This window comes from Eimeria tenella, genomic scaffold, assembly GCF_000499545.2.
Source record: "Eimeria tenella Houghton genomic scaffold, Eth_scaff30, whole genome shotgun sequence".
Lineage (NCBI taxonomy): Eukaryota > Apicomplexa > Conoidasida > Eucoccidiorida > Eimeriidae > Eimeria > Eimeria tenella.
In genome coordinates this window covers 272,010-284,722 of record NW_013542871.1, presented here as the reverse complement: position 1 = coordinate 284,722, position 12,713 = coordinate 272,010, and the positions used below count along the sequence as shown (strand labels likewise).

At 53.7% G+C, this 12,713-nt stretch overlaps 4 protein-coding genes across 4 annotated transcripts; 2 read left to right on the top strand and 2 right to left on the bottom strand.

Moving 5' to 3' along the window:
• Positions 1 to 1,789: 1,789 nt before the first annotated feature.
• On the top strand, positions 1,790 to 4,957 carry ETH_00035105 (PX domain-containing protein, putative; the record flags this gene model as incomplete). The annotated part of the gene is made up of 1 exon (XM_013375931.1): positions 1,790 to 4,957. The coding sequence occupies one exon, from the start codon at positions 1,790 to 1,792 to the stop codon at positions 4,955 to 4,957; it is 3,168 nt and encodes a 1,055-aa protein (XP_013231385.1).
• Positions 4,958 to 5,868: 911 nt separating this feature from the next.
• ETH_00035100 (Ras family domain-containing protein, putative) lies at positions 5,869 to 8,774 on the bottom strand (the record flags this gene model as incomplete). The annotated part of the gene is made up of 2 exons (XM_013375930.1): positions 5,869 to 6,113; positions 6,482 to 8,774. 2 exons carry the CDS (start codon positions 8,772 to 8,774, stop codon positions 5,869 to 5,871), a joined length of 2,538 nt encoding a protein of 845 aa, XP_013231384.1.
• A 1,679-nt stretch (positions 8,775 to 10,453) lies between these two features.
• ETH_00035095 (uncharacterized protein) lies at positions 10,454 to 10,888 on the bottom strand (the record flags this gene model as incomplete). The annotated part of the gene is made up of 1 exon (XM_013375929.1): positions 10,454 to 10,888. The coding sequence occupies one exon, from the start codon at positions 10,886 to 10,888 to the stop codon at positions 10,454 to 10,456; it is 435 nt and encodes a 144-aa protein (XP_013231383.1).
• A 695-nt stretch (positions 10,889 to 11,583) lies between these two features.
• Positions 11,584 to 12,304, top strand: ETH_00035090 (uncharacterized protein; the record flags this gene model as incomplete). Its single annotated transcript, XM_013375928.1, has 5 exons — positions 11,584 to 11,646; positions 11,705 to 11,752; positions 11,809 to 11,878; positions 11,953 to 12,126; positions 12,186 to 12,304. The coding sequence occupies 5 exons, from the start codon at positions 11,584 to 11,586 to the stop codon at positions 12,302 to 12,304; spliced, it is 474 nt and encodes a 157-aa protein (XP_013231382.1).
• Positions 12,305 to 12,713: the final 409 nt, after the last annotated feature.

The following is a 12,713-nucleotide window of genomic DNA, read 5'->3' as shown; positions in this document are numbered from 1 at the left end:
AATGGAGGCACAGTAAGCGCACCAGCAACACCATTAGAGTCATAAGCAGTAAAGACACATATCGTTTCACAGAAACTTATGCGCTGCTGCCCGCGCGGGCTTCGCCGTCGAGTTTACTGTACTCACTGGGGGCCCCTACAGAGCCCGTTCCCTCAACTGCTCAATCCGCAGATAAAGACGCTACCACAAGTTAATACTGCAACATAGTTCAAAAAACACGAAAAAGAATCAAACCAACTAATACTGGGTAGCCGGGCAGAAACGGACAACCAGAGGGCGTGGGGCCCTAATCCGCTGGGGGGCCCCCAAACCCAGTGGTCATGTGGGGGGTAGCGCTTCTAGGTTGATCGCCGGCAAACGGAGTCTAAACAGGCAAATGAATCCGTTATTACACATTTAGCAATAATTTTAGATATAAAGGATTGTCTTCGCTACCGTATTGAGCTTGGCAAAAGCAGTGGCGTCGAGACAATGCACGCACCACCTGCGAAGCGGCGATGAGCGCTGATGCAGTTTCGTAGTATACTTGAAGTTGATACTCTAGTTGTTTCTAGTGGAATCAATCGTATTCCTTTCTCCTACTTGTATTGTATCTCGGGGTTCCAGTTGTATTCAATTTTGTTGTGCCGAAAGCAGCAGCAGCAGTAGCAGTAGCCGCTGCTGCAGCCGCTGCGCCGACCACTGCGGTGTTGCTAGTCTGCTTGAAGCAACTCACCCCTATTTCCAGAGGCCCTTTTGATGTATACTTGTGACTGTTTTCCCTAATTTATTATACTACTTTGTCCGCGTATTCGTGCAACACACTGCGAGCGGTGGGCAGCTGCTTCCATCGTACGGTGCTTGCGCTGCTGCTGCTGCTGCAGCAGGTGCTGCTATAGAAGCCAGCAGCAGCGCAGGCTTTCTTTAATAAGCGTTGTTTTCATTTTCACATTATCTTGCCTATTTTTGTTTATTTATCTCTCGGTGAACGGACCGCACTGTCCTCCGGCCTCAGCGCGGCCCAAGCCGCGCCTCCTGCTGGTTCAGACCACCAGCAGCGGCAGCACCGGCGGCTGAGCGGAAGCAGCAACAGCGAGCCAAACACCAACAGCAGGAATCTGATTTTTCGTCTCACTTAGTAATTGTCCCTTTGTGGTCAACGCACATTTGCTGGTGTGAGCGCGGCAGTAGCAACTGCAGTGGCAGCAGCAGGCCAAAGCAGCAGCAGCGGAAGCAGCAGGGGAGGCATCACCGAAAGCAGGGCCACAGCTGTCGATTATCTCGCACTTGCGCATTTGCTGTCATTCTGATGGCCCCACAAGCCTCAAAAACAGTAGTAGGGGCTCTGCCCTACAGCTTCCGCTGCGTTTAGAGCAGCAAAACTAGCTGCTGCAGCGCAGCTTTTGCATAGCTGCTGCAGACAGCGCATATCTGCAGTGGCAGCGACCGACTCTTGCCTAGTGAACCTGCTGCAAACAGCACACGGCTATAGCACTTGCTGCTGCAGAGTTGGTCAAGGGCCCTCCGCTCTCTTGGCGGAAGCAGCTGCGGCCCTGCCTGTGCCCGGGCTATATAGCACGGACAGCACATTAATTTATCCTTAAGGAGCGACTGCAGCAGCAGCTGCCGCAGCAGGAGAAGCAGCAGCCGAGGCACAACCAGCATTTGCTTGGCATTTTTAGCGCTGCCCCTCAGGCTCTCAGGGCCAAGAAGGACTTTTTCTCGCGACCGCAAGACAGCTCCACCTGCTGCAGCAGCAGTAACGGCTGAAGCAGCTGTTGCTGCTGCTGCAGCAACTGTTCGTCGCAATATGGGTAGGCAGGCAGCAGGTTCTCGGAGCAGCAACAACAAGCAACGTGCAAATGCTGCTGCTGCGGCCGCCGCTCTGGCAGCTGCCTCGGCGCAGGCTGCTGCGGCTGCAGCTAGCGTGAACACCCCACAGTCGCCTTCGCAACAGCAGCAGCAGCTGCAGCAGCAGCCAGCAGCAACATGCGGGAGCTCAGGGGCGGCAGTGGGCAGCAGCGACGGGGAAACTGCCACAGCGGAACAGACAGTGAGTGCTTCGCCAGCTGATGAGTCGGCGAGTGCGCAGCAGCAGCAGCAGCAGCAGCAGCAGCAACAGCAGCAGAAGCCACCGGACAGTCTTAGGACTGAGACCCTCCTGACCCACAATGTGGCCCCATTGGCGCCATCTGCGAACGCGACAAATGGGGCTGAGATCGCAGCATCAGCAGCAGCAGCAGCGGCGACCACGGAGTCATCTCAGGCAGCTGCTGCTGTGGAGGAACCCGTCAGGTTTGGCTTCCGGGAGCGCTTCAGCAGCGCAGTTTCCGGGGCGCGGAGTGGCCTGGGATTTTCATCGCTATGCAGCGGCAGGCCGCTGCAGCAACAGCAAGAGCAACAGCTGTTGCAACAGCAGCAGCAGGACCAGCAGCTGCTGCAGCTGCAGCAGCAGGAGCTGGAGCTGGAGCAGGTGGAGCAGGAGCAAGAGCAAAAGCCGCTGTCAAACTCTCGAGAGCCGTCCCTTAGCAGTGATGGGGACGTTATTGACTCTTTTACGCTGCTGCACACAGATTCCAGTCATACGCTGTCACATTGTGCAGCAGCAGCAGCAACAGCAGCAGTGGTAGGTGCTTGCCATCCTTTGAAGCCGCGCAGCTGTGGCCGCCAGGACTGCCCGCATGTAGCGCACGGCTCTGCTGCTGGTGCTTCTGCTGCGGCAGAAGGGCTGGCCTGCGTAGCTCCTCGTAGTGCATCTGCTGCTGACCCATTTGGAGACCAGACAGATGCAGTCCTGCTGCCAGAGGAGGCATCAGGAGGTGTCCCTCGGCATCGAGGTCGTGCCGTTTGCTGCTGTTGCAGCATCGGCACCAGCACCACCAGCAGCAGCAGTACGAGCACTAGCAGCAGCAGCAGCTTCAGTGCCACTGCGCAGGGCGCACAGCAGATGCTGTGTGAGGACTGTTGCTGCTGCTGCTGCGGCGACTTTCTGAAACAGTTGCTGCAGGGCTCCTTCTGGGGCGGCAGCTGCGCAGCAGAGCGGATGCGTCGTCGCATAGAGCTGCGGGTGACGGAGGCTGTGAGCAGCAGCAGCAGCAGCAGCAGTAGTACCAACAGCTTTGTGGTTGTTGGGTCATCGTTGTGGTCTCGAGGGCCTCTGTATGCCGTCACCGGAACTGCCGAGGGCGTGGGGCCCTTTGCTGTGCGACGGCGACACGCTGACTTCCAGTGGCTACAGCAGCAGCTGCAGCAGCTGCTGCCAGGAGTGTTCATCCCGCCCCTGCCTAAGAAGCAGGGGCTTACCTGTCGCGACGACGCAGAGACAGCAGCAGACAGAAGGCAAGGTCTCTGCATGTTTCTCACGAGAGTCCTGAACAGGCCACACCTCGCGAATACTTCTGTTGTAAGAGCGTGGCTCGAGGTGGCACCCTACGGCAGCAGCAACAGCAGCAGCAACGGCAGCAACAGCAGCGATGCATCATTCTCTGTTGAAGCTTTGAAGCAACGCAAGCAGCACATGACGGAGCTTCAGCGAATAGAGGAAGAGCTAGCTGAGTACAAGCGCATGTTTGTCGATGAGCTGGCAGCTGCAGCAGCAGCTGCTGCTGCTTCTGCACCTAGTGCAGCTGCGGCAGCTGCAGCATCACAACCGTCTTCAGCGTCCTCTTCGCCTGCATCATGGGGCTCAGATTCTGCATCACCAAGTGCACCAGCAGCAGCTGCAGCAGCTGCTGCTGGTGCAGATGCAGGTCCCCGCATGGCTGCGAGTAAAGCCCTAGTGACACACCACCATCAGTTCCTGACGATGTTGCGCGGGCATTTGCGGCGCATCTGTAAGCTGCAACAAGAACAGCAAGGGAGCATTGAAGCTCTGCAAGCCGTGTTGCTAGACCACAGGCTAGAGGACCCGCTGCAGCAGCTGCACCAGCCTTTGTTGCTGCAGCAGCAACAGCAGCAGCAGCAGCAGCTGCAGCAGCCACTGATTCGTCCAAGCGCCAGTAATGGTCCCGTGCCTACATCGCGGGGTGTCGTGGCGTTTCAGCAGCAGCGGCCTCTCCGCGGTACCCCGGGAAATGGGCCTATCGCTGCGTTGCGGGGCATTACGGGGCTTCAGCAGTCGATGCATCAGCTGCAAATTGATTCCCGGGAGAACGACGTTCTCCCCAACTTGAGGAGCTCGCCGCAGCTGCAGCAAGAAGTTCAGTTCTCCGGGGAAAGCAGCACTGGCCCTACAGCGACAGCACCAGCTAATTCTTATCGGCATCAGCAGCAGCAACAGCAGTTTCAGCAGCAGCAGCAGCTACGGCAGCAAGGCTTTACAATATCTGGTAGCGATGCTCTGCAGGATTTGTCATCTGCGTTGTTTTTCTGTGGCCTGTTGTGTCAGCGTCAGTCTCGGCAGCAGCACCTGGATTTGCTGCTTGCTGCTGTTAATCGCGGGATAGAAGATAGTGATGCCATGATTAGTGCTTTCAACTATGTGGAGCAGCTGCAGCAGCAGCAGCAGCAGCTAGCAGCGGCAACAGCGAAGCTGCAGGTAGAGCTGGCCGCATTGCGGAGATCCCCTCGGGGCTGCTGGCTGCAGACTCACTTGCGGTGGAAAGACAAAGCGGCCCAGGTCGGTGAGCAGCAGCAGCGTCTGCAGCAGCAGAAGATGCTATTGCAGCCGCTGCAGCAGCAGGTTGCGCTGGCGCAGCAAGTCCTTGTCTACGTAGAGGCCCCTGCGTGGGCAGCCATGCGATCTGAGGCACTTGGAGCTTCAGTGTACGCATTCTTAACAGCAAGGCATTCTCTAGAGAGGAGAAGTGAGGCTTTATGGGAGGCGTTTTGTTCTCATGCAGCTCGCTTCCACTGCCAGCAGCAGCAGCTGCACCTCCATCCGCAGCAACCCCCCCAGCCGCAGCAGCCGCAGCAGCCGCAGCAGCAGCAGCAACAGCGCCCCAAGCCACAGCAGGACGCTGGGGAAAACAACACCTGACGAAAGCAGCCGCACTCTTTGCCGTCGCATTAGATAGGATCCAACGCGTGCAGCGGCAGCAGTAGCAGCAACTACGCCAGCAGCTACAAGCTGCTGAAGCCTGCTCATCTGAGCTCTGCATTATTTTGTTTTATTGGCAATGCAAAGGAAGGGGTGGGGCAGAGGGTTGTTCTTTTGCCAGTCGTAGGGTATAGGGTTTAAGTGGGTTGCAGCAGGAGCAGCATCACCAGTTGTTGCTGCTGTTATTGTTGCACTTGCGGTGCGCTGTATTGGTTTGTCTCTCCACAGCGCCAAGGCCGCTGGCCCGTTCGGGCTGGGCATGCTTCTTGTGAAAGAGGGCGCAGTAATAATTGACTTTGAGTTGGTGCGTCGCTGCTGCTGCTGCAGCTAAAAGCGAAGGCAGCTGCTGCTGCAGTGTGCGCGAGCTGCAGCAGTAGCTGCAGCATGCCCGCTGCAGCAGCCATAACAACACCAGCAACAGGGTGGCTGGTTAAGTAGCGCATTCAGGCCAGTGGCCGCGCAGCTGCTGCTGGTGCTGCTGCAGTGATAATTCTGTTTGTAGCTTTGTATCGTCATTCCTAGCTGCAGAAGCACGAGTAGCCACGGCGGTATCTGCAACAGCTGCCGTTGCAGTTGCTGCAGTTCTGCTCAAGGTAAACTGTTTTCTTGTTTAGAGTTTGCTGGCTTTTGTGCTGAGTAGACTTAGCTACTCCAAAATGCCAGTGCCAGCCTAGGGCCACAAAATGCGGTTGCCCAGCTTAGTTTGGCCTAGAATCGTGGTAGCTCGTTGGTCTCAAAAAGACCCAACTTTTACAGAATTTGTCCAGCAGAGGAGAGGAAGGATCTCCGGGCAGGCGAATGCTTTGCTGTGGAGGCAGCATGAGCAGAGGAGGGAAGCTTGGCTGTCCGTATCACTGCTTGGGAGCGCCTCTATTATTTACTCTGGGGATCCGCACGTTGCAACGAGCCCTAGCCCTTGCTGCTGCTTCGGTAGCTGTCTCAAGGAAGAGCTTATCAACTCCGTCAGCTGTCTCAGCACATGCTGCGTAGAAGCGAGTCCCTGCTGCTGCTGCTGCCCCCTTTCCTGCTGCAACGCCGGTTTTCGCTGCATCAGAGCCGTCGGCCTTGGCGGCGACTAGAACAAGAAGTGCATCACCTGTTGCAGAGAAGCACGTTACACAGGTCTTTTAGTTTACAGCCAGTTGCATGCGGAAGTATTGATTGGCTGTGGTTGTCAGCAGCAATACAGATTGCGCCACCGTTGCTCCTACTGCCTCTGCTGCTGTAGCGAACACTACTGTTGCTGCGGCTGTCCATTTGGTCGGATGCTCTTGAATGCTGTCTAGAGACGCAACTAAGCAAGCAACACAAGCTGGCCTCTCCCTGGGATGGGCTAGTGGTATTCAATTTGTTTGCGTCAGGTTGAACAAGTGGAGAGAGAGCCGTGAATGAGAACTAACGAATATTGTGAAGCAAGTGATGTACTATGAGGATCTCAGCCATATTTCTAAAAAGTGCAGTCACCTGTTTTTTCTTGGGCTTGCTGCAATGCCTCAAGCGCAGCAGTAAGGGAAGCTGGGTCCGTTGAGTCGAAGACCATGAGCAGCAGATCAGCTCCTTCGAAGGCTCCTTCGGTTGCCTCGGCAAACACTGGCTCCCCGGACAAGTCCACGAAGTGCAGCCGCACCGTTTCTTTGGTAGGCAGCACCACGTCTCTCAAGCCAAAGTCACAGGCGATTGTGCGGGGTCCCGTAGCTCCCCCTCTCGCTCCCCTTTCCCGAAGGGAAACCCCTGCGAATCGCCGCTCACAAAAGCGCCGCACCAAGCAGCTCTTGCCGCTTGCTGGGGGCCCCGCAGTCACCACTTTCAGTCTAAGAGGCATCGGCATGTCCAGAACCTTCCACCTTCGCTGGGGCACAGGAATGACTGGGATCTGTGGCCTGATGCTGCTGATGCTGCTCCTGCTGCTGCTGCCCAATGTACTGTTCTCGCTGCGGCAAATAGATTCGCGGGCAGCATTAATTGGTGCAATAGCTCCAAGTAAGAGTGGGGGGACGCGTGAGCGAGCGTCTTGCTTCTGCTCATCATTCATGGTGCAAGGAGATTCAGCTTTCTGGATGCCTCCTGCTTCAGTCCGTCCTACTGCAGCTGCTGCTGTGGCTGCCGTGGTTATTGTTGCTGCTCCAACTGCCCCTCTCGCTGCGATATCTTCAGATATGGGCCTGTCATTCGGACTGGTCGCTGCTGAAGCTGTTTTCTCCGATGAGATTGCAGCAACTGCTGATGATCCTGATTCTGCTATGGTTGTCATTTCTGCTGCTGCTGCCATCCCTAATGCGGCTGGTCCGCTTGCTATTGTTACTGCCTCTGCCATTGGAGTGCTCTTTCTCTTTTCACAAAAAGCGCCGTCGCGACCCTCCGCTTCGCATTCTGGAGCACCGGGTTCCCTCGACATGGCGGCAACAGCAGCAGCAGCAACTGTTGCAGCAGCAGTGCTGGCAGTTGCAGAAGGGGGAGCATACATCGCTAGAGAGTCAGCATTTGCAGCAGCTATTGCCAGTGAAGCAAAAGAAAAGCCGGAATGCCCCTGAACTGTCATTGGGGTTTCGTTCTCTTGAGAGTCCTCAAGGTCCTTTTCGCCTGAACCCTCTGTTGGCTCCGCCAGCTTTGAAGACTCGTTGCGAAGTGACTTTGAATCAAGAGTGCCCCCAGGCAGGGGAGCGGTAACGGAACTTGCTCCAGCTGAGCTATAAACACCAGCTTTTGCAGCTGCAGCTGCCGCCACTGCTGCGGCTGCATTTGCTGCAGCTGCTGCAGCCTGTGCTGCTGCAGAGGAGGCCAGCGGGGGGTCTGGTCGTCGTGCTGCAGCTGCAGCCGCTGCCTCTGCTGCTGCAGAGGCTGCGGCTTGTGCCAATTCACCTGCGCATGTAGAAAACCTTTGCTTTGTAAGCATGCTCCAGCAAGAGACGGGAAGCCTTGAGGCACCAGGAACCCCTGAGACTGATACAGGAGGTCCTTTGGTCCCATATCGGTTTTGTTGGGCCTGGGCCATTTGCAGCAGTGTGTATTCTTGAACTGGGTGCGACCACGAGGACCCCCTTTTCGGTCCCTGCAAGGATTTCTTTTTGTGCTGCAGCAGATCTGCAGCGCTGGATCTGTGCAGTATGCCGGTCCCACGGGCTGCCAGCAGCTCTGACTCGAAGGCCCCTTCAGCCGGAATTGCTGGGCCAGCTGGGGCCCTTGAAGTCCCTGGGCGCACTTGCTGGGGCCCTCCTAACTCCGAATAGGAGGACAGGGGCCTGGCTGAGCTCTTCAAAGGGCGCTGCCAAGGGGGCACTTTGCTGGGCTCTTTGGTTTGTCCTCTGTAGTCCATAAACTCTCGTGAATTGCGTTTGCTGAAGCTACTGCGTAGAGACTCGTGCGTGGCGCTGAGGGCCTCTGTGTAGCTGCTCGACGGTTTGTAGTGCTGCTGAAGAAGCGCTTGAGACCACAAGTCCCCTGGGAATTCAGCGCCAAGGACGTCAGGTAGCTCCTCTTCTTCCCACGCTGCAGTTTGCAGGTCTTTCTGCTTATCTGTATAGAAGCTGCGACACGTCGAAGAAGACAGGAGACGGCCTGTTGATGGTGACCCACTGGGACTTACAGAAGCAGAGTCTGGACTCCCTGGAATGGAAGTGCCTCTTGCTTCCTTCTCTCCTATTCTTCTGTCTAAACTTAACCGGGGGGCTCCGGAAGACGGTGGAATTCGGCGGGAGGGACGGCGGCTGTCTGAGGAGATGTCCCAAAACATTTCAACCCGTTGGGGAAGGTGTGCCATCTTTCTTGTCCCCTCTTCTTACTTATGTCGTCACTGCTTCTGGAGCAGCAACTAAGATGACTTCCCCCAGGGTTTTAAAGCTGCTTTGTGCAGGCCTTTTGCCTCGGCTATTCGCCCAGGGGCTTTGCCTCTGGCGCAAGCAACCCCGCGTTTCCTAGGCCTAGTTTGCAAGGCACTCCTCGCCTTGGGCAAAGTAAACAACAATTCTTGAGCCTGAGGCCGAGGGTTTTCTTTCCCTTTCTCAACTGTTACTTGAGGGGTCAACGGGGGAAGTGCTGTTTTTGTTCTGCCGCTGAATAAACGGGGTCAAGGGGTCAAGGAAGGTCCCACAAGCAGATCTACGATGACAGGGAGAGGCACACAAAGTGAGCTGGTTGGCTTTGTCTTGGCTGAGCACCGTTCCTGTTAACCACCTGGGGTAAAGGAATTGCCATTTCATTTGAAGGGGACTTCTATTGCAGAAAGTTAGCTCAAGGGGAGCGCGCGACGTGCCAGTGTACTCTCCTGTCTTTTGGTCTTCCTCCTATGAGCTTATATTTCTTGTTACACATCTCTAGAGCGTTTGTATTTGTCAGTACAGGGCTACTTGAGAACCAGTGGAAGGGCAACTTAGGAAGAAGCTACCATCGAGAGGCCAAGGGCCGTTGCTCGCAACGAAAATTTCACTTGCTTTTGATATGCTTGTGTAAGAGTGGATTCTTGGAGCATCAGTTTATGCGAAACCTGTGTTTTACTCGCTATTTTTAGTCGGTGCCAAGCAACCAGTTGGGAAGTGACCTTTCGTAAAAGCATCCCCAACAGGGCTACTCGTGTGCCTACCGAGACGCAGCTTTTATGTTTATCCTATAATTGTATCATCGAAGACATTTCTTAAGAAGCCCTTCACCTACGTTTACTAACTGGGTTCGTCAGCGTTGGCAAAAGTGGGCGCTGCCGCACCGCGAAAAGAGGGAGAGCCAAAGGAGGCCCCCTGTCATCAAGCATAGGCTTCGCTGCATAATCGCAACACTGATTCATTAATCGGAGCATGTAACCTCGAGTGATTCTGAAGTGAACTGAATATAATAGTGGTTCAAAGTGTTGCTGCCGTCTAGGTGAAGGCGCCTACAGTGCTCATGGCCACTACCGCAACTGCGTTGTAGCAGGTTCAAAGGCACGGAAATGCGTTGCGGAAAGAAAAACTTACTCGAATAATAGATAGAAAGCTGATAATACTTTGTGGGTGAAATAAAATCTGGCTGGATCACACATCAAACAGCAGAGCCTCCATTGTGGAGGTGATCGCTGGTGTTCTAACACCTGAAGCTGAGGTCTCACGTCCTAATTCACGCTTAACACTTAAACAAAAAGCAGGTATTTAATGAGGAACAATGAGCTGGCGTAAATGGCACGTGAAGCAGTACACTGCTCTGCGTTGCTGGTCGAGCGCCTAGCGTGGCGGAACAAACCTCGGTTTCCCGTGCTAAAGAAATTACGCGGAATAAGCCCCTGTTTCCCGAGCCAAAAAATTGCAGAAGAGCTGGCAAAGCCTTCAATAATGAGGGGAAGGTTTCAGAGCAGTTGGAGGGGGAGAGTTACTCAGATGGTACTATGAAACTGAAACATATCGAGCCGTAGGAGAATCTCCGCTGTTGAAGCCACAAATTACTTCCACCGGAGTAAAATGCCGTTGTATCACTCTAAGGGTGCGAACTATAGCTTAATTCCTCCATCCTACTCATAGATAGTTCAGGTGTATGCGCAGCTGTGAAAATGCCCGAAGGCGCTGGAGGCGACGGGCCTTTTACCGGCTGTGTGATGGCCTGCTCCTCGACACTCTGAGCAAATACTTTCACTGCAGCTATATTTATGTAGATCCGCAAGATAGGAGTAATGGAACGGACACTCAGGAGGGCAAGAGATGCGGCTTTATAGGATTTTCCCTGCATGGTTGGCCATGGAGGCAACGTTCTTTCTAAGCATTTGTCGTGGCGATGAGCCCGGAGAATGCTGCATTCCACTTGAAGGTACTTTATATTCTTCAAGTGTGTGAGATTCTCACCCGAACGTGTTCCCTTTCCGGATTCCAGCATCTGGCGACCGTGAAGTGGCCAAAGGTGAAACAAGCAGTTCATCGATGCACTTGGCTCAGAAACAAAGATCTACTTTTTCTCATCACAATTTCAGCGATTCGGGAGCAAATATATCATCATGCACACTTAGAGCATGAGGAATCCGCGCTCGTTCGCAAACTGGTACGAGAAGTGCAAGAAGTGCAAACATGAAATTAAAAAATTTGCACAAAGTACTCATGCCGCTACACACAAAATTATCGCGCGATTTTAACTTCAATCCTTTCAGGCCAAAGACGCCGAGGCCAAGCAGCACAAAGAAGGTACTTCAAATTCATTCGAAGGCTTTTGTTCCTATTTTGTTCCTTTTTACTTCCTTTTTACACTTTCCTGTGCAGCTGTGAGCGAGCTGCTAGATGCAGAGAAGGTACAGCTGTTTTTTCCTCTTTAGGGTTTACTGACAAAAGCCATGGAAAATGCAGAGGATCACGAAGGCCAAAGAAGCTGAAGCAGATGCAGCACATGAGTAAGGCCAACTAAAGGCGAACTTGAAACAAAAGTAGTTATTCGCTCTCTCGCAGGCTCAGAGAGGAGGTGCATTGCTTAATGTTGTTTAGTATATTGCGAAATGCACATTAGGCACAGGAAGAGAAAGCGAAACACGAGGAAGCTGAGGCAACGGGCAAGCAACATTCCATATAGGCAAAATGGCACTGGCAAAGAATAAACTGAGAACAGTTGTTGCTGAGCTGAACGAAATGGAAAAGCAGAAAGAACTCGACCACGAAAAACAAAACCTTAAGAGTCTTATTGAAGAGGAGGTGCTCCACATAACTCCAACTCAATTTTTTTTGAAGTTGCATCTTGCTTTCCTTTCAGCGGCGCGTTGCAGCGGGGATAGAAAAACTGACAGGGGAAGCCCCTGAGGTGTTCCCCATGAACAAATGGTATTAAATGCAGATTTGAAGTTGCAAAACTTGTAGGAGGAGACTCCACAAGAAGTTGCACTCGCTGAACAAGAGGCGCAGCCCCCAGAAGAGCACGCAGCTGAGGGTCAGGAAACCACAGCAGCTTCCGCACCAGAAAACTGCATATGGCTGAATAAATCCATTTCTTTTCCCCAACAGAAAAAGCCGCAGAAGAAAAGGCTGAGGAGAAGAGCGCTGAGCTAAACAAAGCCGAAGCCACAGAAGAAAAGGCTGAGGAAAAGAGCGCTGGGGCAAACGAAGCCGAAGAGGCAGAAGAAATGGCTGAGGAGAAGACCGCTGAGCCAAACGAAGCCGCGGCTCTCACTTCTGAGCGTTAGCCTGAGAACTTCGCACAAATGCGAATATAAACTTCATTTGCTGCCCTTTTAAAGCCACAGAAGCGGAGCCAGAGGAAGCGCCGCAAGAAGCTTCTGCTCAAGAAGCAGACGGCGAGGAAGATGCCTCTGAAGAGGTGGGATTGTCTACTTCACAAGCAAAATTGAAGGCTTAATTTGGTTAATTGGCGCGCTCATACGCACGCTTGTGTGATCTCAGGAAGAAAAAAATGACTACGGCCTCTTCCTACACCGAAATAACTTCAAGAGGCTGTCAATGCGCAAGTAAACCAAATAGAAATTCCTCTGCGCAGTTCAGCGACGCCTGATGCTGCTGGTGTTCGATCGAGTCAGGTAAAAGAGGAAGCAAGCTTGGCTGGCCCCGAAACGCATCAGTTATTCACTACATTGACTTCAAATAGTCTCAAAACAAAATGAGAACTGCAGATGCGCTTGCAGCTGTTACTGCAGTTGGTGCTCCAGTGCGTCAATCAGTTGCTGCAGCGGAAGCTGCATCAGGACTACTGCAGTTCGCATTATAGCTCTCTTTTCAGTTGTTTTTCAACTGCTGTGTTCTTCACTGCA